We start from the raw sequence: 24,101 nt of genomic DNA, 5'->3' as shown, positions 1-24,101 counted from the left end.
CCATCACGGCGTAACTAACATTCCACGTAACTAACATTCCCCAACAATCATAATACACTAATCCACCATTTACTCAGACCTGCCACACCTGAGTCTCACATCTGCCACCTGCAAGCACTAACCAACATCAAACCACATTCCATCACCTTCGCAGCTCTTACGTCAGACATACACTCCTTCCACTCCGCCTGCCACACGGAGACTCGGGCCTGCCACACCCGCAGCACTAAACTTCATCTACCACAACTTACTAACAATCAAATACACACTAACATACATCATCTGTCCTCACCAAGACCACCACTCATCACAACCATAGAAACCTGTCAATAGCATGGCATAACACTTAGACAACCATTCTAACATTCGCTCACTAACTACCCGGAAGAAAACATTGAAAAGTAGGAAATATAAGAAAGGTAACCAACAACACAAAGATCACAATAAAAACAGCGTAACTGCAGAGACACAGCACGTGAAAAGAACACACCATAACAGAAAGTTGGCCAAACTACCCGACATGTGTCAGATCTTCCAAATTAAAATGAATGCATCCACGTACGTATGCGCAAAATATTTTTAAATACTCTATATTATACCAAACGCAACAACATGCGCTGCACAATAACAACTTACCACTTAGCCGGCACCTACCCATAATCCGGCTCATAACCATTGCCCATATATATCATCACAAAATTCTTCCATAACTCACTTGGGCTTCTTATTCATTCAATTGAAACTCAACACTAACCCATACTGATTCACAGACTAACATACCGAAAGTTGACCAAGAGCGCGCTACCACCCTGTCAACATAACTCATGCTGTCATGACAATGGCACTACTACATGTGCATAAACATTTAATCATTACCTCTAATATACTTATATTCACACACTTTTATTCATTTAACAACTGGACACTTTTCTCATTTTCTGCTAAACCAGTGGGTGCCATCTCACCACTGAACTGCCAACTGCCACCTGCCATCTCAGGAAAAGAGCATCCTCGTCGCCACTTGTAGCATAATGGGGTTCTTTAATGTAGGCAGGGACCAGTCAGGAGACAGGCAGGTACAAATGGAAGTAGGCTTTATTAGTTTCAGGGTACAGTTATGAAGAGGGAGTAGGAGCTATAAGGTATACATCTTGCTTCATGCAATCTCCCATCCTGAATCGTAACTGCCATTCATGGAATACTGAACCAGCAGGGTTCCATGCTTACCTCATACATTCTACTGCCTGCATCAGTGCACTTGATGCAGAGCAGCTACGTCCCAACACAAGATACTACACTAAACTTTCGCCATATATGCCTTGTGAAATTTTGTTATATGTATTAGTTTGAGACTCAGAAATATTGTGGACATTAGGTCAAGTTTCGTTAGATTTAGTTTGCCATGGCGGGATCTATCTATTAAGTCCCAGATGCCCGTGGGCTTGGTGCGCTATACAAATAAAATAAATACAAATAAATAAGTTAGGGAAAGTAAGCCATTTATCCAAACTCCTTTTTACTTTGAATAAATGGCAACATTTGAGAAAACTTTATTGTTGTGTCTTTCTCGCATTTCTGACCCCTCACAAGGCGGAACCAGAGAAACCTGCTAAGCCCATCAACTTTCAAAGTAGTACTGAGCAGGATAGTGAGGCATGAGCAGTCTGGCATGTCCAGGAACTGGGTACAGGACGAGAAACTAAACAGTGCACAGGTGCTGGTATGACCACAACAAATCTGTGGTGGGCAGATCACCCATCTAGCGATGCCGAATCCACCCAGTACGGGAGTCTGAGAGGCACCCTGTGACACACAATCTTATGTAGTTGCCACGAGAAAGCAGATTGAGTGTGAGATACCAACAAGGAGGTGAAGCATGAGAGACCATGACCGAGAGGAGAACCCGAGCAAAGGGTAAGCATGAAAGCATCCCCTTCCAAACACAGAGGTAACAGGAAGAAAGTGGGTACCGGGAGGCCACCAGGGCATCATTATCGAACAAGAGAAACTCTTTCCAGTGAACTTGACGAAGTACCAAAATCAGAGCCATGAAAGTGGAACTGTGTTAATGTAATCCGGGGATAACAAATAAGACCCAAAAAAAAGTTATCGAGGAGTGGGCACAAAGAGAAACTTGTCCCAGTGAAATATCCAAGACATTACAGATAGAAGCCTTAAAGTGGAAAGGGGACATCCTGGTTCCAAGAGATAACTACCCCAGGAAAAGGAGATAGTTAAAACCTTAAGGAGAATTCTAGAATCACTACAGTTAAACGAATATTTACACCCGAATCAAAGAGTAATAAGGAATGGTACCAAGTTTTGTGGAATACTAACCACAAGAAAGGAGACTAAGCTTAAATACATTGTAAAGGAACTCCAAGATCTGGTCAAAAGGGTGGAAAGAGACTATTTGAAGTTATCTCCAAGCAGTGAACTATCGAGGGAATAAGAGACATTGACATACCAGAATACAAGAGCAGGGGAGAGGTTCTCCCAATCTAAATTAAGTTACCATATTAGTAGGGTCAGGTAGGAGTCGTTTTGGACAGAGGATACTTTTCACTTGGGACTTCCTGATGACTGACAAGCACCTTTAGTTATTTATATAGGATGGGAAACCCCTCAAGCAATAGGAAAAGTTAGGCATTATTACTATTATTATTATTTGAATAAACCTAATTCACATTTGCACTCCTCATCTTCTCTTTTCATTGTTGATTGTTATTTGCTGGATATAGCTGTGATTTCGGCCATTGGTCCTTGTTTTTCTGTGTTTGGATATCAAAACAAAAATTTCCATCCCACCAATTCAAAGACTTTTTTAGCATCTAATGTTGCTGTGGTATGCTCATCATCACTATCCTTGATATCTTGTATCACATGTGTGACTCTCCTGCGGTTGTTTTGTCCTGGCATAAACCTACACTGGTCCCCATGCACCAGTGTCTGCATACACGGTTATAGTCTTAATGATAGTTTTTCTAAGTAGTTGGGCCTCGACATTCAGAGGTGGTAGCAATCTATGTGATTTGTATACTAAAGGGATGTTCGCAGGTTATAAAAAGACTATAATAGTGGCTTCACCCATAGAGTGTGGGTATGTTTACATTCAGAGGGTCTATTTATAAGACCCTCAGTAGTTTAAAGGTAGCAGGTCATGATACATGCTATTGTACTCTTCAGGTATATCCCTGGTGCTTTCTCCCAGCCATAGCACGAATAGCAACTCTCATTTCGATTGTGCTAATTAGTGTTGCCAGCAACAAAATCTTTGTACTGTTGCCGTTGGAGGAAGTTATGCAACTGGTGCAGGGAAAAGAATGTTGATCATTTTCTGTGTTCTATCCCAGAGGTGTTATCTTTACTCTTATCACTGGCACATAGAGGTCTCAATGTTGGGGCCATTAAAGGTTATCTTGCAGCGCTTTCCATTTTCAAGTGCTCCTCGGAAGAATGTTCCTACTTTAAAATTCCTTTGATAATACAATTCTTAAAGGGACTCACCAATGTGGTCACTCCTTCTTCTTTCCAAGTCCCAGTTTGGGACCTTAATCTGGTTCTAAAGTTTTTGATGTGTGCCCCTTTTGAACCTTTGCACACATGCCCATTAAGATTACTTACGTTGAAAACCGTTCTCCTGGTTGCTTTAACATCTGCACGAAGAGTGAGCGAGTTGCAGGCACTGTCTTCTGGGCCACCCTATACTGTGTTCCGCAAGGACAGGGTTGTATTGAGGATTAAACCCTCATTTTTAACTAATGTTTGTCTGATTTCCATTTGAATCAGAAGATCATTCTGCACGCGTTCTATCCTCCTCCTCATCCCAGCAAGGAGGAGGAAAGATTGCACAGGCTAGACCCGAGAAGAGCTCTAAGCTTTTACATTTCTAGGCTCTCCAAGCTTAGAGTGGACAATCAACTTTTCATTGGCTACACTGGAAGGAAGTTGGGTCAATCGGTGTTGAAACAAACCCTATCACGTTGGATTGTGCGTTGCATCTCAGAATGCTACAGATAAGCAGGCAAAGATCCACCAGAAGGCTTGAGGCCCCATTCAACCAGAGGCATAGCCTCTTCAACAGCCCTTCAAAGAGGTGTTTGCATCAAATCTATTTGTGATGCAGCGACTTGGTCTTCGCTGCACACATTTACTAAATTCTACAATATAAAAAAAAAAAAAACATATATATATATGAAATACAATTCTACTTGCTCCTCCAAAAATCTTTACACTGCTTTGGGAGTCTATCTAAGATGAGGAATACATTGGAGGACACAATCCATTCGAAGAATAAGTTACTTACCAACTGCTAACATACTTTCGACTGGATATTCCTCAAAAGTAATCCTCATCGTCCTCCCATCCTACCCCTCTGTAAAGTTTCTGGTGTTATTACCACTTCAACTCTCGCAAGGCTGACACCTGACTACCTGCGCTATCTATACAACAGAACAAGAGGGGAAAAACAGAACTGAGGTCAACGGGCACCGCGCGTGCTACTTGTATACCCGATGATGTCACCCTCGACGGAGGCCACCGAGGGACCTCGACTCGATGACATCAACGCACGGCGCCCTCTGCCGAGAAAAAATGTCCAAAAGCTGCCAAAGCTGGGAGAATACATCTAAGATGAGGAATACGTTGGAGGAACATCCAGTCGAAAGAACGTTACCAGTTGGTAAGTAACTTGTTCTTCTCTTTCAGTTTTTTAAAATTTGATTTGCAGGACTCCACACACTCCTATCACCTTGGAGATGCAAGACCCTCTCATCATTACCTAAATGGCTTCCCGCTCAATCTATCTACCATTTGCAGTCAAATTAATATTTGTTTCAAAATAAACAATGATATCTCCCCTTATTGCCACCTGGAAACCTATATTTTGTAAAGCCTCTCCTCTCAATTGCCATTTGGGTATTCTAGGGCATAAATAGTTCCAGGTCACCGCAAAAAAGGGAGTATGATCTAAAGCCATCATAACTAGGTAACATAGGCATGCACATCTATGGAAGTTGGATTTATGTAAGGACGGCATGATATCAAAGGAAGACAGACACAAGTGATCACATTTGAAGGATGTTTATTAACCTGTAAAAATGCGAGGGTGAAAAGCCTAACCTAAACCTAAATCTAAGATGGGGGAAAAAGCTACGACCATCAAATAATAATAATACAGCCCTAGTGGAGTCCAGTCAAATAAACCAGGCCTATACTAAAACATAAACTATTACCAATCCTTACCTCTATGCTACAAAAGAGTGTGCGATAATGTTTACAAGAAAACAAAGAAGTGTTCAAAAATGTAAGTCCGAATTTTATGGCCGGGTCTCCCTTCCCCACTTTTTTAGCACAGGAGAAGGCGGGACTCATGAGCACAGCACAGTCTTGGGCTTCTCTGGCACAAGCTTACAGTTCCTTTTCTCTGTATCATGGCCTTCTGTGCCCAAGTCTCTTTTCATGCAAACTCTCTTGCTTCAGAGGGTCTGTTATGCCAAACAAATAACAAAACAAAGTTCCTTCTGCTAGTTTTCATGATGGGTGAGATGTTGTTCACCCTAAGATCCCCCTCAGATGGGCTCTGATCCTTCTCTTCAACAATAGCCTCCCTCAGTTGGGCTCAGACCAATCATTTGCTGTGCACATCCCTCAGTCAGGTTCACTCTTGTCGTTACAACGTTCACAGGAGTATTACTGTTCAGCTTACTTCGCAGGCATCCCTCAGTCGGGTTCACATTTGCCACAGTAACACTATGTCATAATCTCATCAGAAAGTTGGGTTCCCTTCCCCTAGCTTTCTTTCGGCATCCCTCCGTCGGGTTCACATTTGTCATGGTTCACAGTTCTACAAAAAGTCATTCTAGACCCCATAGGTTCTTCCCTTTATCTAGTCTGGGTCTCAGCCACCAGTCAGGCTTTCTCTTTAAGCCCTCAGTCAGGCTTCCCCGAAAGCCCTCAGTCAAGCTTTGCACAGTTCATTCACCGCAATGTTCTGGGGTGTGTTGGGTTCACCCCATTTCGCAGGCATCCCTCAGTCAGGTTCTTGTCTACCCCCATTCTGTGTCAAAGACTTTTGACTGTACAAGGGGTTTGATTTGACCATCATATTACCACCTTGACACCTCATGCCGGCCTCCCCTAAGGCCTCTTGGTTCTTGTTGTTTCTCCTGGTTCGGGAGAGGGGCTCCAGCCAGAGACCTTCAAAAGAGAGCCCATGTGGCGCCGGACCACTCTATCTCTGGTGCCAGTTTCTCTCACGAAAGTTCACAGAGGGTTCCCTCTGCCGGGCTCAGACCCTTCTACAAAGTTCACAGGGGTCTCCCTCTGCCAGGCTCCGACCCTTCTCACAAGGCTCACATAGGTCTCCCTCTGCCGGGCTTGGACCCTTCTCACAAAGTTTACAGGGGTCTTCCTCTGCCAGGCTAGGACCCTTCTCACAAAGTTCACAATATCAAAAAGTATGTTTCTGGACTCCCAGAATGCACTTGTGAGAATTTCAATCCCACTTCACAGCTCCCCCAAAACAACATTCAATGTCTTGGGAGCTGTAGAAGCCACAAGGGGGATGTCTCAATGAGGTCAGGGTCTTACATCGTGCCCCTCATGGACCTGGGTTCACCTGTCTAGCCCCAGGGGAGGAGTCCTGCTGTAGGTACTGCCAGGCAACCCCAGCTGCCCCTGGTCTTGCCTTCTGGAAGTACAGCTCCCTCCTCCACACTGCAGTGTCCTCTCAAAACGCAGGGCCAGTGATTGGGTGGTTTTCCCCTCCTCCAGGTCTTACAGGTCTTCTGTAGCTAACTAGGGCTCTCTCCTTCTCTCCAGCACCTTCCAGAATCCCTGACTCACTCAAAGTGTGCTTTCCTGCTCCGCCTTTTATGCTGCCTGGGAGAGACAAGTGGAGTCAGGTGCAAGAAATTAAAGAGGGAGGCCTGAGTTAGCCTGGCCATATTAATGGAACAGTCGGCTTTAGAAAGGGGAGAGTCTGTTTTCTGTGTCTTTGGATCCCTGTTGGTAATCTAGCTTCATCCTGCCAATCTCTCTCCTCCTTGTCTCAGTGACTTTACAAAAGAATAGAGGGGAGGAATGTTGGGGATTGTAGTTTTCACAACTAAGTCTAGGAAAATCTGGAATATTACTGTTGTGTAAGGGGCGTAGGGAGCTAGTCCTGTTGTCGCTCACGGGGAGTTGTCAGTGAGAAAGTGTCCGTGTCGGCAAGGGCTGGGGGTTGTGTTCCTAAATATCCTACAGTGCAGGATGGGTAAAAGGTGTCACAAGGAAGCAGATACTGTGTCTCACCTGGGGTATTCCCCCAAGCATAACCCGCGGTTCCCCTACCCAGGTTATCCTCCCTCGCTCGTCCACCCCCAGGGTTGGGATCTGAGAGCGCCAGCCTTTTCCTGTCCACCTGAATTAGGGATTCTAGGGGTCTACTTGGGAGAACACCCTTAGGTTTCTCACACTTAGTAGCAGAAAAGTAGACTAGTATATATGCTTTCCCGAACAATATTAGTAAACCCTAGTTTCAGCATGTTGCAATCTCCATATATCTACCATTTGCAATTGCTGGAAAGCTTCCCATAATGCTTTTGCCAATATCTAGCAATTTACTCTCGTTTGGATCAATCCATGTCTACATCCATCACACAGTTAACGTCCACTGCCCAAAATAGCAGCCTATCTATATGCCTAGAAGACTTCTGCACCAGCTCCAGGAAAAAGGAAGCATCTTCCTATGTGGATGCATATACATTGACCATATTTTCAGTCCCTTTAGCTGTCCCGCTACAACCGCATATCAGCCATTAGGATCTACTATTACGTCCAGCACCTACTGTGGGGCTTGGCACTTATAGAAGCACCTCCTCACATATTTTCAATACCTTGTGCCAAACACTGTCCCTCCACATTTCTTATTACGTTTCTGTAACTCTTTTTGCAGCAAGGTATTTTCTTGTAGAATGTCATGTGCGCTGCTTGTCTCCTTAGAAAAAAGAATACATGTGAAAACATTTAATATAGCTGCCCAATCCCTGCACATTGCAGGATATAATTCTAGCTGCACCCATGCTTCATTTTCATCTTCATCACAAAGATCCAACAGCTTTCGACAATGCCATGAATCCAATCATATAAAAAATCCCCCTTCTGCCCTTTCGCCTATGCTACCACCCATCCCCCACACTGACTCGTCAACAACTCCAGACCCACCATTCAAGAAAAGTGATTCTCCGAGTACAAAGTCCACCCACGTGGGCCCCAGCAACATCCCCGTTGACACTGGAGGGCGTCACACGTCAACCAACTACTATCCCCTTATCAAAATATACCTTCCCACCTTTAGTACTACTCCCCACCATATAGGAAGTAAATAGTGTGCCAAATATTTTGTTCCTCTGGAGGTGAAGTTCTTTTTAATTTCATCAAACTAGTGCTCCTAAGCAGAACTCTATCTTAGTAAAATCCAAATTCAGTAGGATAGCTAACAAGCACATTAAACTTTCCACCTTATTTACAATGTTCTGCCTGGTTCGGGACATTATTCAGCAATTTAAGTATACAATGATATGGATTCACGCTTCATTGACTATCACACAGGAAAAAAGGGGTCCTCATTTCACCATCTCTTGTGGTGTGGTCCATCCTCTTGACACTATTTCATTGTGCCCGTTCCTCTCTGCTCCATATCCAATTTGTAGCCCATTCTGATCCGTATTCTGCAGCGTTCTGCTCGACTTTCTTGTCTGAAGTGTACTTTCTCTGCCGTGCAGGTTTTTCTCCTCATCCTGCATTGCTCTCTCCATGAAATAACCTCTGGGTTCCATCCAGTTCATTGCATTCTATGGGATTTCATAAAACGGATACTTTCTATCAATCACCACTTTCACCTGGGCAGGGTATAAAAACATGTACTTAGCTTGATTTTTCCAAAGCAAGCACTTCACTTCCCAGAAGGCATTGTGGGATTTGTGGACCTCTTGTGTGTTATCTAGAAATAATGACATTTGGGATGATTCCCCAAGCAATGTTTCCTGTGGTTCTTGCATGACTCTGTATGGCTTCTCTCTCTGTCTCTGTAATTGAGGATCTTTGCTATGACCACTTGCTGCGGCTACACCAGTACACTAGGAACTTGTTATACTGGCTAAATATGCTCTTTTCCAATCACCTTTAGTAAAAATGTCTCAATGAACCCTGTCAGACGCCTACCTTCCTCTTCCTCCACAGGAACCACTATCATAATGGTGTTGCAGCTGGACCTTCTTTCAGCATCTTTGGAGCGGTTCTCCAGGATCTTCAATTGAGATTGCGAATTGGCTACCTGTGTGTCAAGGGCGTTAACTCTCTGGTCTAATTTATTTAATGGATATTTGTAAGGCGTCCATACATCAAATGGTGTTTCGAGGCACCACAAGATAAAAAGGGGTAGCAAGGGACAAAGATACAAGAACAGTCCTACAAGGTGTTATGACATTCGGATCATGCAAGTGTAGAACAAAAGTGTGAGGGAGGGATCGGGGGACACGGAAGTGCCGGTCTGCACAAAAACAAGTGCTAAGGTGTGAGCAAAAAGGTGAAGAGGCGAGGTGCAAGTGATAAGAGGAGGCCAGAGGACAAGCTTCAGGGAATGCCAGTAAGTGCAGGAAAGGGGGTCTGGGCAGGCGGGTGTGGGGGAGTGGGTGGGGGATTATAGTCCTTTAGTACGCAGAGGGAACCAGGCAGCCAGTCAATGAGGCAGATGAAGATGTTAGCAGGGGAGGGGGAGAGTGGAGGAGGAGGAGAAGAGGAGGGTCTTTAGGGGCTTCCAGAACTTAAGCAGATCCGGATCAAGCCTGAGAGGGGCAGAGAGACCATCCAGAGGGAGGCTCCTCCAGAGAAGAGACATCTTCCCCCGCTCGTTGCTTAGAGAAGAGTCTGATTCACAGTGATTTGAATGTATTTAGGGAGAGAGAGTTGGATGTAGCAGGGTCCCAGGCCCCTGAAAGCCTTGTGGATGATGCAGAGGGTCTTGAATTTGATCCTAGCAGCAAATAGGAGCCAGTGGAGAAAATTTAGGGCTGGAGAGATGTGGTCCCTGGGTTTGAAGCCAAGAATAGGTCTTGCAGTCCTATTCTGGACTAATTCAACTACTTTGGCTTCTTTCTCTGTTACATTCTCTGATACTTTTCTTAAATCTTGCTACAGCAGTGACACATCAATGCCTACAGCATCTTTTTTATTCCCCAAAGTTGCTCTGCTCTCTTGTGTCGATTTCAAGAGCTCTGCAGTACATACCTAGTCCAATCCGTATACCGCTCTTTCATACACTGACCTTTTTTCAATGTTTATTTTTAAACGAAACTATATTTTCAGAAAAACTTGTGGAAAAATATAGGGGTGTGGGGAAGTTCATATAAGAAGTAAGGGTGGTTGGGAATACATACAAAACAATAGGGCATGGGGGTTTGGAACCCTCAAAAAAAAAAATTTCAATTCGTTTTTTCAGAAAAAAGTTTAGAAACCCCTATCGAAAAAACATCCACCGATGAAAGAACATAGAACCTTCCAATCACTATTTCTGCTGTGTATCAATCAATGTTCTCCTGTTTTGCTCCTTGGGTTTCCTTCTTTCATCCTGCCCAGCTTCTCCGAAGATATTCTCAGCCTTTTCTGCTTTGCCGTTGTTGCCGTGAAGTCAGCATCTTCCTGGCGTGGTTTTCCTCCGCTCTGACAGAATATCAGGGCTTTTGATCTAAACTACCATTTTCTGTGTTGCAGGTTGCTTCAATATGACAAAATTGACAAAAAACAAGGAGCACTGCTGTGGCCCATTGGTCGCTCTGCATGCCACTCGGGTGGCGTCTCATTCCAGGCGCTAATTGAGCACCTGTGCTATGATATGATATGATATTTTATTTGTATTGCACTCATACACACTTGAAACTTGTTTCAGAGCGCGGCGAGGCAAGGGAGGGGAACAAGGGAGGCCAAAAACAGCGATCTCACTAGGCCCAGTTACATTGAGAACGCGCAAGGGCAGGGAGAAGAAAGAGGGAAAGTGCAAGGGAGAGGGGAGATGTGGAAAGTGCTGAGCAAAGTATAAACAACAACTGGAATTGCAGCCAGCAGGGTGGCAAGTGCGAGGTTTAAAGGGCAGACAAGGGGTGTCTGATAAGTGCAGGTAAGGGGACTGTAGGGTTACAGATACAGACCCAAGTGCAAGGGTTGCCAGGAGGCCGTGCAGGTGTGTGGCTGGGTGCGTAGGGACCTGGGCCCGAAATGAGAGGGTAGCCAGGAGCACTCAGCCAAAGCAGAACAGATCAGCAGGGGATAGGAAGAGCAAAGCCAGAAGCAAAGAGGAAGGTCTTGAGGTGCTTCCGTAACCGGAGATGGATCTCCTCAAGTATCAGAGTGGCAGGGAGACTGTTCCAGAGGGTGGCCCCAGCCGAGGAAAGTTATCTACCACCAACTCATGTTTTGGAGAAGCCACTGACCCTGAGGGAGTTGGAGGTGGAGGAGCGAAGAGCTTGAGTGGGAACTTATTTACGGAGGCCCCAGAAAGCGTTTTGTACAATGCAGAGGTTCTTGAATTTAACCCTTGCAGCCACTGGCACCCAATGAAGAGATTTCAAGGTTGGAGAGATACGATCCCAGAGCTTGAGGCCAAGGACAAGTCTCTCAGTCCTGTTCTGGGTGAGTTGCAGAGGGCCGAGAGTAGAAACAGGCAGATTTATAAAGAGGCTGGCGCAGTAGTCTAGCCTAGAGAGAACGAGAGCTCTAGCTACTGTACGCCTTGCAGGTGGGAGCAGGTAGAGGGCCAAGGGAGGCCGGCCAGAGTGTGACAGGAAAGGAGGGTGTGGGTGTGCCAATGAGGAGAATCTCGGTATTACTGACATTAAGGCAGAGATCATTGCCGGCACACCATTCCTGGATGGCAGACAGTCAGAGATGAGGAAGGGAGGAGAGGTGGCAGAGGGAAGCCTGAAAACGAGCTGAGTGTCATCCACATATCACTGAAAGTTGGAGCAGAGAGCGGCAATGCGGTGGGCGAGGGCTGCCAGGTATTGGTTTAACAGCGGGAGAGAGAGGTTAGACCACTGGGGAACACCAAAAGTAGAGAGTGAGATGGAGCAAAGGAAGGACCCAAGTTGGACCTGGTAGGGTCGATCTGAGAGGAAAGAGGTCAACCAGGGCAGGGCCTAATTGGTAATACCCAAGTTATTATGGAGACGGTTGAGCAGGATGGCATGGTTGACCATGTCAAAGGCAGAAGAGAGGTCGAGTAGGATGAGGACAGAAGGGAAGTTAGAGTCAAGGTTGGAGAGTAGGTCTTCACAGATATTCAGGAGAGCCGTTTCCGTGCTTCTGGCAGCTCTGAAGCCAGACTGATGGTCATGGAGACAACCAACTCTGAGTGTCTTAAATGGCCGTCTGACCTCCTCCCACCCACAGTGGAGTCTGCCCATCTGTTTGGGCAGCTCAAGGGAGGTTTGCCACTTCTGCCTCACGGACCTTCACACGTGCTGATCCACCACCTTGTTTCACTGCAGCCTCAGACATGCCCAAACCAACACATTTCGGTACTTCTTCACCACACTTCAAGTTTCACCTGCTTCCTCAGATCCCCAATATTCTTCCCACTTACCACCTTCCTTCAAATATGAAGTGTGTGTCAGTGCAGCGCTTCAGCTCTCTGTTCCTCCGATGAGCTTGCACACACCATCTTGAGTCTTGTGGTCACCACAAGGATCGGGATGTGCTATGTCGCTTCGCTGAACCAGCCGGGTTCACTTTTTTTTGGATCATGATTCCTAAACCTTCAAAAACACGTGCTGATATTTTTAGACCCTGAACTTTCCATAATTATGTGGACATTTTAGATTTAGGCAAGTCGAGGTACAGTGTGCCTTTCAAGTGCAGCCACTCTTCAAAGTTGCTATCCAGTCCTCCCAATGAAGCTGGAAGGTTGATGCAGGTTGTGACTCTGCCCTGATTCTACTAGATTTATTAGCAGCCTTTGACACTATCAGCCATTCAATCCTCCTAGCACAACTAAGCTACCTTGGAATAAAAGAGAAAACCCTTAACTTCCTGGAGACCTTCCTGTCTAACAGATTTCAAAATGTCACCCTTCCCTCTTGGAAGCCGGCAGTGAAGCCTGCGACTTAGGGCATCCCTCAGGGTTCTACTCTACTCTATTCCTCAAAGTTTACATTACTCCTTTGATTAGCTTGATCAAATCCTTTCGAGTAAAGGTCTTAAATTATGCTGATGATGCAGAGTTCATTTTCATTCTTAAATCTTGGTGCATAACGATAGATTCTACAACAGCGAGCGCCAACTTTTTAGCCTAAGTAAGACCTATAAACCGCAGGATGTGAGAAAGTATTTGAAAATGAACACCTCAGAAATTGAGGTCTTGTTGGTGGGGATACATTCTGGCATCTGGACATTGGAACTTGTTTTATGCCTAGATCAAAAAAGCTAAGATACTGGGTGTTCTATTTGATGAAAAATGTATCATGGAACCAGATGTTGCTTTTGAGATCCAGATAGGTTTCCTTATTTTAAGACTATTGAATAGGATTTTGCCATTCTTGATTTTTCCAAATTATGATGGCCCTTGTAATTTCCCATCTTGACTGTGTGATTAGTATCTTCTGAGGCCTGTCAACATATATGTCTGTTGTTTACAGCATATGCAGAATACCACTGCCCGGCCATATCTCTGCCTTCCTTCAGCACCGAGATCATGATGTTCTGCATGGTATATAGGGCACTGCACAATTCAGGTCTCCTGCCTCAACAGAACAAGATAAAGAAATGTACACCCTCCAGAGTTCTATGTCTTCATCTAATACCTTCATGTGTATTCCAAAATGTAGACTTTCCAGATATGGTGGCCACTTTTTTCCACCACTGGCCGCCAACTCCTTACCAGAAATTGGGTCGTGCATCTTACCAGAAATTATGATAAGTATCACAGCTTGTATGACTTTTTTCATAAACGTTTTAAATATTATCTTTTACCTTAAACCATGAATCCTTCTAGCATGAGTCATACCAACTGCTTTACCCATCAGTGCCGAGAAGATACTTTGTGGGGAAATCATTTGTTATTTAAGAGATGGTTTCATAACACACCAATATTCTACCCTAACTTTAAAAATTGGGAGAACGCTGGGATTTATATTCAGAGGTTTGAAGCGAAAGGTGTTTACAATTCTGCATACCTCTCTCCACCCTACCCAATGATCCAATGAAAGGATCTAGGCACTCAGAATCAACCATAATCAATACGTGCCTCTATGGATTCTGTTTTTGTCATTACCATTCCATTTATATTGAACATTCAAATCCTGAACACCAGCTTTTTTTAGCTGTTGATTCATGAACAAAAAAGGGTCTATCTTAAAAGAGCAAGTTGCTCACCCCTTTCTGACAAACAAACTTTAAAAACTAACAACACACTTAGTTGCCTTTGGATGTAGAGGCAGACTTTTAAGATAGGTATAGTGTGATCGGATATGATCATGTTGGCTGCTGAAGCTACAGTATTCATGTGGCATCTTGTTAATAGAGCTATTATGGTTTTTCAATATTAATGCTGTGGAATCGCTGAGGAATCATCCAGAACCGCACCCTTAGCAATGATGTTTGGCAGAAAACAATTTGGCATTTTTCATTATGATAATCGTTATACAGTATAATTGACGTTTTTAATGGTTTCCTTTAACTATGCCACATAATGGTACTGTAAATCAATTGTAAGGAAGTGCTAAACTTTTTATGTCCATTGGTGCATCTCAGGCATTCCGCACTCAGTGTGATGTGTATGCCATCCGTGTTTCATCACCCCTGTTTCCGGGCATGGCAATGCCAATCTAGTCTCGGATCTCTTTCCACTGTAGGTCTTCTGTTTCTTTGCAGCCACCAAAGTCCATCTGTCTACATTACCATTCCCAGATTTGGAACGTCTATAGAGGACAACAAAGTGCTCCGATGTCCTCTGTGGCAAGGTTCTTCCAAGCAAATGTTCTCCTGATGTGCTCCAAACTGAAAGAATTATTCAAATGCATATTGCCTTTGCAAACATTTTTTGTTAATAACTATCTATGGAAAATGTTGATTGTTCGCGCCATCTTGGCCATTTGAAAAGTATCCTATATTTCTGTGACAAATTTCACAATATGTCCAATGTAAAAAAGTAAAATATGAGCATGTATTCTTTTACAAAATTATATATAGTCTCCCGATGTCCTTTTGGGCCTGTCTAGTAATATTTGTAATACAATAAAAGCAAAGAAATCCCAGTTGCACCGACGTATTTCGTTCCCTGCTCTCATGCAACAGGCTCCTTTGCTTGCCCTTGTAATGACTCCCGCTCTTGATTGATCTTCTAACCTCTAATAATGCGTCTCTTCCATGCTCTAGTTTATATCATGGCAATAACCGATCACCTTTCTTATTTACTTACATACATTTTAGTTTCAGATTACTCCATTAACATTACAATGTACAGTACATAATAAGAATCAACAAAATGAATGTAGAGTGCATTAGTAGCAACAATATGTATTGCTCGTTTCAGGGTGCAGTCAATTTCCCTGGGGCAAGGCCAGGGGCCCATCGCTGAAAAGATGATTAAAGATGCGATCAAAAGTGGAAATTGGATCTTTCTGCAAAACTGTCACTTAGCGGTTTCATGGATGTTGCCTATGGAAGAACTTATAAAAACCTTTACAGAGCCAAGTATGTATTGCTGTGTTGAATTAATGCTGCAAATATTTTATAATTAAGCTACTCGCCATCATACCTAATCCTTTTGTAAAAAGCCATACAAGTGTCATCTGTTCAAAGGGAAGATCATTTCAAGGTGTCTTTGGGTTGCCCTCACTATAGAACTGTGTAGTGCTTAGTAAATTGTCATTTCACAAACATTTTCTTTTTCATTTCGATTTCTCCAGCTCACAAGCCATTGCCATTAAGTCCCATTGCAATGTTTTTGTCTCTGCTTTTTCACAATGGAAGTATATTACGAAATGCCCTATTTTGCTTAATTTGTGCGCATGAGATATTTATGTTGACTTGTTTTTATAATGCTTTGCTAGCTGGCTGTTGCCTGCATCCATTGAATGCCGAATACGTTAAGGCTGCTTATTCGAAACACTGAAAACAATCTCTTAAACATACGGTATTGTTCTGAATAGAACAGTTCAAGGAGCTATGGACACGGACACACATTACATCATGTTAGAATTCTCTATTTGACATTTAAACACCAGTGACTAAAGTACCCTGTATTTGCTTTCTAGGGTGGGAGGGGATTAATGTTCCAAGGAAACACAATCAGCCTTGTGTATCTCAGTGACTGCAGGTGATTGTATCTCATATGTCTCTGAATCAATTTTCATATTAGGCCCTACATACACAGATATGTGTATGACCCAGACAGATATAAAGCAGGTGTGGGTCTTTGCATGTTCTAATGTTTTCACATGTATGCTCATATTTAGATTTTGCATCTTTGTAAGTTTTAATTACATTTGTACCAATGGTTTTACTTGCAAATGAAACTGATTTGTGCGTTTGAAGGATAGATTATGGGCGATTTAAGTACACCATTCTTAAACATATCAACACATCCACCCTCAATATTAACATCAAGAGACAATCAATGGCTAATTACCCTCAGTACTTAAACTAAGACGTCTAGCTTCATTTTACAATCCAGAGAGGATGCTATACTATAATGTTCCTCTTCCGTTTATCTTTGATGGTTCTGGACATGTCATTTAAGGTCTCCTTAAATCTTTTCACTGGACCATTTGTCTGTGAGTTGCAATATTTAGAAAACGTTATCTCAGGCTCTTACCACATTACTTTCATGCATGCAGCCAGTGTTTTGCCCCTCCTTCAGAGTAGAGAGGGTTTCTTTTGGATCCCATGTATGCAGAAATGGCCATCAAAATGTTTGGTACAAGCAGAGATGACACTGTTATCTTGGGTAGTATCTCAGCTGCTGATTTCTTAGCTTTAAAAAGTCCAGCTGCCCGCCTCGGACGTCAGAACTTTTAAAAATAATTCTCGCACTGTGCTGGATGGCACCATGAAGGTAGCCTAAGTCCTCAACTGTAAGAGACATTGCACAGAGAATAAACTGTGCTACCCGCTAGGGGATCTGCAGTTCCTTTTCCGAATTCGGAACATGCTCGGAGTGGTGTTGAACATGGAGCCCTTCCAATGCTTAATGTTATCTATTTCCACTGAAATGCATGAACTTGCTGCACCTGTCACAGTGCCTGCTTTGCGCCAATGATACCGAGAACCATCCTTGCAGAGTTCAGGGGACCCCAGTCAAGGAGTTGGTAGCCGTCATTGTGGACCAGTTCCACCAGGCTACTGTCTTGGAATTGTCACTCACCCTGCAGCTGTCAGAGGGCGCCTACCCTAGGAAAGCCACTGTGTGTCCTCACAGCAGCATACACAGTATACACTGCTTGGATGCAGGTTGAGGGACTTTGACAGGAAGTTGAATGCGGAGACCACGGACCAGGTGGTGCCGAAGAATGTGGACAGAGGACACCGTTTTCTTTTTCTGACTTTACCATCAGATTAACCACCAATGCAGAGGCAAGGGTAGCTTTATCAGGCAGCGCTGCTCCTGAAAAAAGTGGTGGTTCTTAAAGCAGCCATCGAAAAGGTGCCCAGTGTCTACTCCAGATGTTTTCTAGTTCAAAATGGGAACCAGGTAAATTGAGGCCCATCTTGGATCTGAAAGGCCTAAACAAGTACATGCAAAAATATACTTTCAGGACGGTGACTTTGTCACAGGTTTTAGGGGGCCGTGTCACAGAGCAACTGGATGGTGTCTCTGAATCTCCAAGATGTGTATTTGTATTTACCAGCTCATAAGCATATGCAAAAAGATCATTTCAAGTCAGTGACTTTGTTACAGGTTTTAGGGGGCCCCGTCAGAGAGAAGCTGAATGGTATCTCTGGGTCTCCTGGATGCATACATTTATGTCTCATTCTTACCAGAATACAAAAGGTACCTGCATTGTATTACTGCAGGCCATCATTGGTAAGTAAATCTATTCCCCTTCGGACTGACATCAACACTACAGAGTCTTGACGAAGAGGATGGCCGTTGTAGTGTCCCATTTACGTCAGGCAGATGTAGAGGTGCATTCTTGTCAAGGAATGGTTAGTCAAGTCATTGGGCCTCATTACACGGAAGGCGGTAAGTGTTAACGGTCACCAGTAATGGTACCGGTGACCGTTAACCCTTACCGCCTTACTACGAGGTCCCTTTGCGGGTTGGTTTTTAACGCCTGCTTTTTAGCAGGCGTTAAAAACCAACCCGCAAAGGGACCAGGGTGCTAATTACGGTACCGCAATTTGCGGTACCGTAATTAGCACCTTCCCCATTCCCATTATGCCCTATGGGGCAAAAATGGGAATGGGGACGGGCAATGGGGGAAGGGGGAATTACCGTCCCGCCAACCTTGGAATAGGGCAGTAATTCCCCTTTCCACCAAGGCGGTGCCGGTATTTTACCGGCATGGACCAAGGTGCTAATAGCACCTTGGTCCACCGCATACTGTGTAATGAGGCCCATTGAGTCCAGAGCTCGTTCTGTCTTCACCTTAATAATAGACCATATGGAAGTTGATTCTACTGCCAAATCTGCACCTCAATTATATAGCAACAGCACTGGACACAACAGAGATGACAGCTTTTATTTCAATGTATATGTTTTAACCAATCGGGCAAACATTTGCCAGTTTCCAGTCATGGATTGTGCTTGCAGGCTGGGTGTTCCTTAGACTGCTGGGGCTGATTGATCTGTGTATTTTTCTGGTTCATCTGGTTAGATTTATAATAATAATAATTCGTTTTTTATATAGCGCTTTAATCTAAAGCGCTTTACATAGGATATATGTACATACATTACTGTTACTTCACTTGAGGACGTTGCAGATGGAGCTGAAGTTCAGGTGGTCCAAGTAGACTGAGGTCCTTGAAGAACAGGCTGCCGATGAGCACTGCTTTGCACACAATTTAAGCAGGTGTAATAAACAAAATAAATAGTTGGAGCAATTAGCACTTTGCTCTCCCATTCATTCTGGAACAGGTTGTCACATATGCATCCTTGCTGTGTTGCAATGTGGTGATTTTACGGAGATGATTGTGAGAGTAATGTGTTCAGAGAGAGATCGAAGGCTCCATATCAGTCTGCCCTTACTGCAACCAATTTCCATCACCTTTCACAGTTACAGGAAAAGAGCATTGTGTTCTTTAAAGACAATACAAACGAATTGCCATTGGGCCTGAATGGTTGGGCGACCAAGCATACCATCTCTAAATGGACTGTGAAATGTATTAGACTTTATCTTGAGGTGGAGCACTGTGCTACTCCAGAGAGGATTGTATCATATTCTACCAAGGCTCAATCAGGCATGACCCCCCTTGCTTAGCGTGGTACCAATACAAGAGATCTGGAGGGTGACACCTTGGTTGACTGTGCACAGGTTTGAGGGATGCTACTGTGTAGACATAGAGCCTGCAATTGAGCCTTTGATTGAAATATTAGTAGTCAAACATTTCTTTGCTTGCAATTCTCTTTTTTAATTGTAATGGTGAATCTGAAGCCCCACGGTCCTGAATTATTAGTCATTATTGGGCGAATAGTTCAAAGATAAGGAATCTTCATAGGAGATATCTATAAAATCAACAAGTTATGTAATCTATGGATAATCTTAGTTCTGACAGATACTATGGACCTCATAACGAGTCCGGCCGTAACCTGTCGGTTTTTCCAGCTCGGTTACCGCCGGACTCGTTTTACCATTCCGCCTCCATGATTCCCGGAATTACCAGGGCATTACAACCCCGGTGACCCGGGAATTCCAGAGGCGGAATTCGGTAAATCCCCTTTCCCATTGATTCCCATATGACTCAATGGGAATGGGGACCATGGAAACACCGGCACCATCTCGTGATGGTGCTGGTGTTTCCACGTCCGCCTGCAGGCGGGCGGTGTTAAGCACGCCAGGTCAGACCTGACGGGAATGACACCTCTGCCTGCAGGACTCGAGATCACCCAGTATGGAAACAACGGTGGCGGCGGGTTTACCGCCACCGTTATTTCCATACCGGGCGACTTGTAATGAGGCCCTTTGTCTCCTCTGCAGATTGCTTATCACCCTGCTTCCTTCAACACATTACCTGAGAATGTTCCCAATCCTCCTGTGGCAAGAAATATCTGTGGAGCTGTTGGGCTAAGGCAGATGGTGCCATATACCCTCAACATCACGTATGGTGGAAGCTAAGAGGTCACCCTTGCAATGCTGTGATTGTGTGTTGCCGCCCAGCACTGAGCAAGGGCCATTAAAACAATTATGAGGCCTCATCCCTGCAGAGGGACATTTCTTACAAAAGTAATCTGGAACGGAGACATTGGACCTCATTATGGTTCCGGTGGTAACCGTACCGGTGCTACCGGCAGTTCGTCGCTGGACGCGTAATGATTTACTGGTGCCTGACTTCCCGGTAACACTTGCGGGCAGTCCAGGAAGTCAGCGCTGGGAAATTGTAAGTGCCCATTCCCATAAAGTCCGATGGGACTCTGTGGGAATGGAGACCACGGAAGCACTGGCACCATTAATAACGGTGCCGGTGCTTCCATGACAGTCTGCCTACCGTGGCTGCTGTGCCCGGCAGGGTCAGACCTGTTGGGCACAGCGGCTCCCGCAGGCAGACTTGTAGTCTGCCGGTTTGAAAACAACGGTGCTGGTAGGCTTACAGGCACCATTGTTTCTGAACCGGCAAACTTATAATGAGGCCCATTGTATTCATCAGAAAAATGTTACCCATTTAATACATGACTTGTTCTTCTCTAAGACTGTTTGACAGGCCATGGGCAACAGCAGGAATTTTGGATCCTAGAGTAGAGTAGTAATAATGTGTTTGTAATTTGTGGCATGACCAAACCGCCAAGATCAATCTATTGCTTGAGGGTAATTGCTGTTGCTGATAGACTAAAATACAAAGTCCAACTCTATCCCTTTGAAAATAGTAGAGGTATGATTTGGTATCATGGGTGCTCTTGTCCTCCCAATTTTTATTCTACTATTTTTTCGCTCAGGGCAACTACTGCATTATGCTCTTAAAAGCCTTTCTCATTCCTAGTTATCTAACCAAGAGGTCCGCATGTATCAGCCATGATACTTTAAAAAAATACTGTCATAAGCCTGAATCAGGAGACTGGCACCAGAGTATTTTTTCGAATTGTTTCTTGCATTCTTTCATGAAATACGGCATGCACTGTCCCTAAGCTTAGGATTCCTGGCCATGCTCTAGAAGGAAAAGACGTAAAAAGGGGTAATTGTCAGGCTGTCTTGCATAAATTAAGTCCTTGTTTCAGAATCCTATTCTATAGTGAGTTATGTCCCTACCACGACAAAAGAACAACATAAAATCAACAAACACATTCTTTGAGCCATTACCTGAACAAATGGACGGTGGCTAGTTTCTGCCCCCACCCTGAAGTCTATTTACCATAGGTAGCTTGCTGTTAGCTTCTACTCGATTGGGGCTGGTGTTAAGAATATACAGTCTTGTCCCCACGCAACTGAGTAAGTAGGTAGAATCCACACAATTCATTGTTTAGCATTTATTATTTATTTGCTTTTGTCTTTATCTTGATAAGTTGCTTAACTGTCCACTGTACAGTTAAATGTCAAGGTGTATTAACTCTGTTGTTCATGTGGTGCCAAAACGTGTTTCGCCCGTAAAGGTCTTTATCAAGGCTGGTTAATCTAAGTCCTTAAATGGGTCGAAGTTTGAAGCGAAGAGAGATCTCTTGGTGCCCAGTAATGTCCTTGGGTGTATGGGGAGCAGGGGTTTTAGGTCAGGGCTCCTTGTAGTCATCACAGGTGACTGTAGTCTGGTGTGCCTGGTGTACACTTCCTAGTGGATCCTCTAGGAAGTGTACGCCGCGCACACCAGACTTAATACACCTCGACATTTAACTGTACAGGACACACACTTTTGGGCCCACAAGTACAGGCCCTCCAGTTTCTACCTACAGGCTACCGGAGAAATCAAGATTGGTAACAACAATCAGGCGCAGCAACCCACAAGTTCCTAGTGCTCAAACTCTATTTACCATATGCTCCTGGCTTACATGCACAGTTCCAACCATGCATGGGGTCTCTTTGGGCTAATCCTTGCTTGGGGCTTCTTACGGTTGTCCTCACTCTGGGGCTTTCCTATGCTCTGCCAAGCCTGGGGTCTCTATGGGATCTCTCCGCCCTCGGTATGCTCCTTGCTTTGGATTCTCCACCCTCCTCCCGGTTTTCTGGAGCCACTTTGTGTCATTGTTTTCTCTTCAGTGCTACCTGGGACGGCCATTGAGTCTGTCTGACAGAGTGGCTTATGTGAAGCGTCAAGTGGGTTCCATTTCAGATGCTGCTTGCTCTCACTTCCCGCTGGCTTCCAATTCGGCTCTGCCGGATGCTTCCCTGCACGCCGGTCTCTCGCTCTTCTCCGCTCCTCGGGTCTGGGCCCTTCTGGCTGTTTGCAAGATGGGTGCTGTGATCTCTCTGCAGCCTGTCCGCCACTCTCACTGTCTCAGCTAGCGTACTCTTGTGCAGCCTTACCACACCTCCCACGAGGATCCTGGCACTTTCCAGCCTTGTGGGCTTCTCTATTTGCCTCGTTTGATTGGCTCTTTGTCTCGCGCACTCCTAGGGTTCTGGGCCATCCACTGTTCTGCTCTTTCAGGGGAAGACTGTAGACACTTGGGGTCAGAAATCAAACAAGCAGTTCTAACAGGACATTTTAGGTTATGTGGTTCAGCTTCCTCATAGGCAACACAGGTATTAGAGTTTGGATGGAAGGAAGTGATAACCTATATCCCTTTTTGGGGATTTCCTGTCCCCTCTGGGGGGGGTTCACCCCTTGGGGGATGCCACTTGCCATGTCCCCAACGGGGTGTTAGGCATAGCAGGCTCACCTTCCTAGTCACAAAGGAGATGGCTCCCGGTTGGGGTGAGGGAACAAACTCCTTGGATTCGTCATCATATTTAAACACACTCAGCATTGCTCTGACATCTCTTTGGTGGATGCTAGTGCCACATTTGCTGCTTTCAGATCTATTTCTTGCTCCTTCAGCCTCATAATCAGTCATGCCTTTTATTGCATTCCAACAAACAGGGTAAGCTTGTGGAAGCAAAGGGACACGGGTAAACCGTTGTCGTCCTATTATACCGTTAACAGGATACAATGTGGTAGCACAAAAACAACGGTTATATAGGAGGGTGGTGATTCAAAAATACACAGATTAGACAAATACTAATATAAACGCTCAGACTGAAGGAGGGGAAGGACGTCCAGCTAACCGAGACTAGCCTTGTGGAAGAACACCCTGTCCCTTGTTGGGGATGCCTTGCCCTAGGTTGCGCGTGGTGTAATGCCTATCTAAGAGAGATAGAGGAGAGAGCTGTCCCTAGCCTTCTATACTGGTGGCATGTATCTGGTTCAAAACAAAAATGTCAAATATTCAGAGCATTTCCAAATGGCTGTTGCAGCAAAAGACAGAACTGTCTATTAGATTCTGTCGCCGCCCAATCTAGGTGGTGGCAACCTGAAAACAGGTCAACTTGTTGTATTCCCAACTCAGATTCAACTTTAATTATGCCCACAGGTCTCAATAGCTGGAATGCAATAAGTTCAGATGGAATGCCCATTCGCAAAGAACAGAGCTAAAAGCTAAAATGGCTCTTATAAAAACATCTCACTCTATGTGAGTGTACAGACAATAGTATCTCTCTGATTTGGTGGGAGATATCAGAAAAGGTCATGAGAGCCCTCATGACCACAAGGGTTGTCCGGTTTCGATGGCGTTGGGGTGATGGGCCACCTTCTTCAGGACCGTAATTTAAGACAAAAACTGAATTTTTATCTAAACGTTTTTATATAAATCTAGAATTAGGAGCTTATAAATACAACGCTTGCATATTGTCCAAACATCCTGCATCTCCGGAAAGAAGGGATCAACCTGCACAGTTCTTATTGTACAGATCCTCTCTTGATAACAATGTGTACCCCGACCTTTA

At 44.5% G+C, this 24,101-nt stretch overlaps 1 protein-coding gene across 1 annotated transcript in view; it reads left to right on the top strand.

Annotated features, from left to right (window-relative positions):
* The window catches only part of DNAH6 (dynein axonemal heavy chain 6), a 3,423,448-nt gene that overhangs the window by 3,139,628 nt on the left and 259,719 nt on the right, over window positions 1–24,101 (top strand). The window contains exon 65 of the mRNA XM_069626424.1: window positions 15,569–15,729. Within this exon, the coding sequence (XP_069482525.1) occupies window positions 15,569–15,729 (161 nt within the window). The remainder of the gene's footprint in view (window positions 1–15,568; window positions 15,730–24,101) is intronic.

The sequence above is a fragment of the Ambystoma mexicanum genome, chromosome 6p, assembly GCF_040938575.1.
Source record: "Ambystoma mexicanum isolate Mex_15411 chromosome 6p, UKY_AmexF1_1, whole genome shotgun sequence".
Lineage (NCBI taxonomy): Eukaryota > Metazoa > Chordata > Amphibia > Caudata > Ambystomatidae > Ambystoma > Ambystoma mexicanum.
The sequence above is the reverse complement of the archived record's forward strand: the minus strand, read 5'-3'. Positions and strand labels throughout refer to the sequence as shown.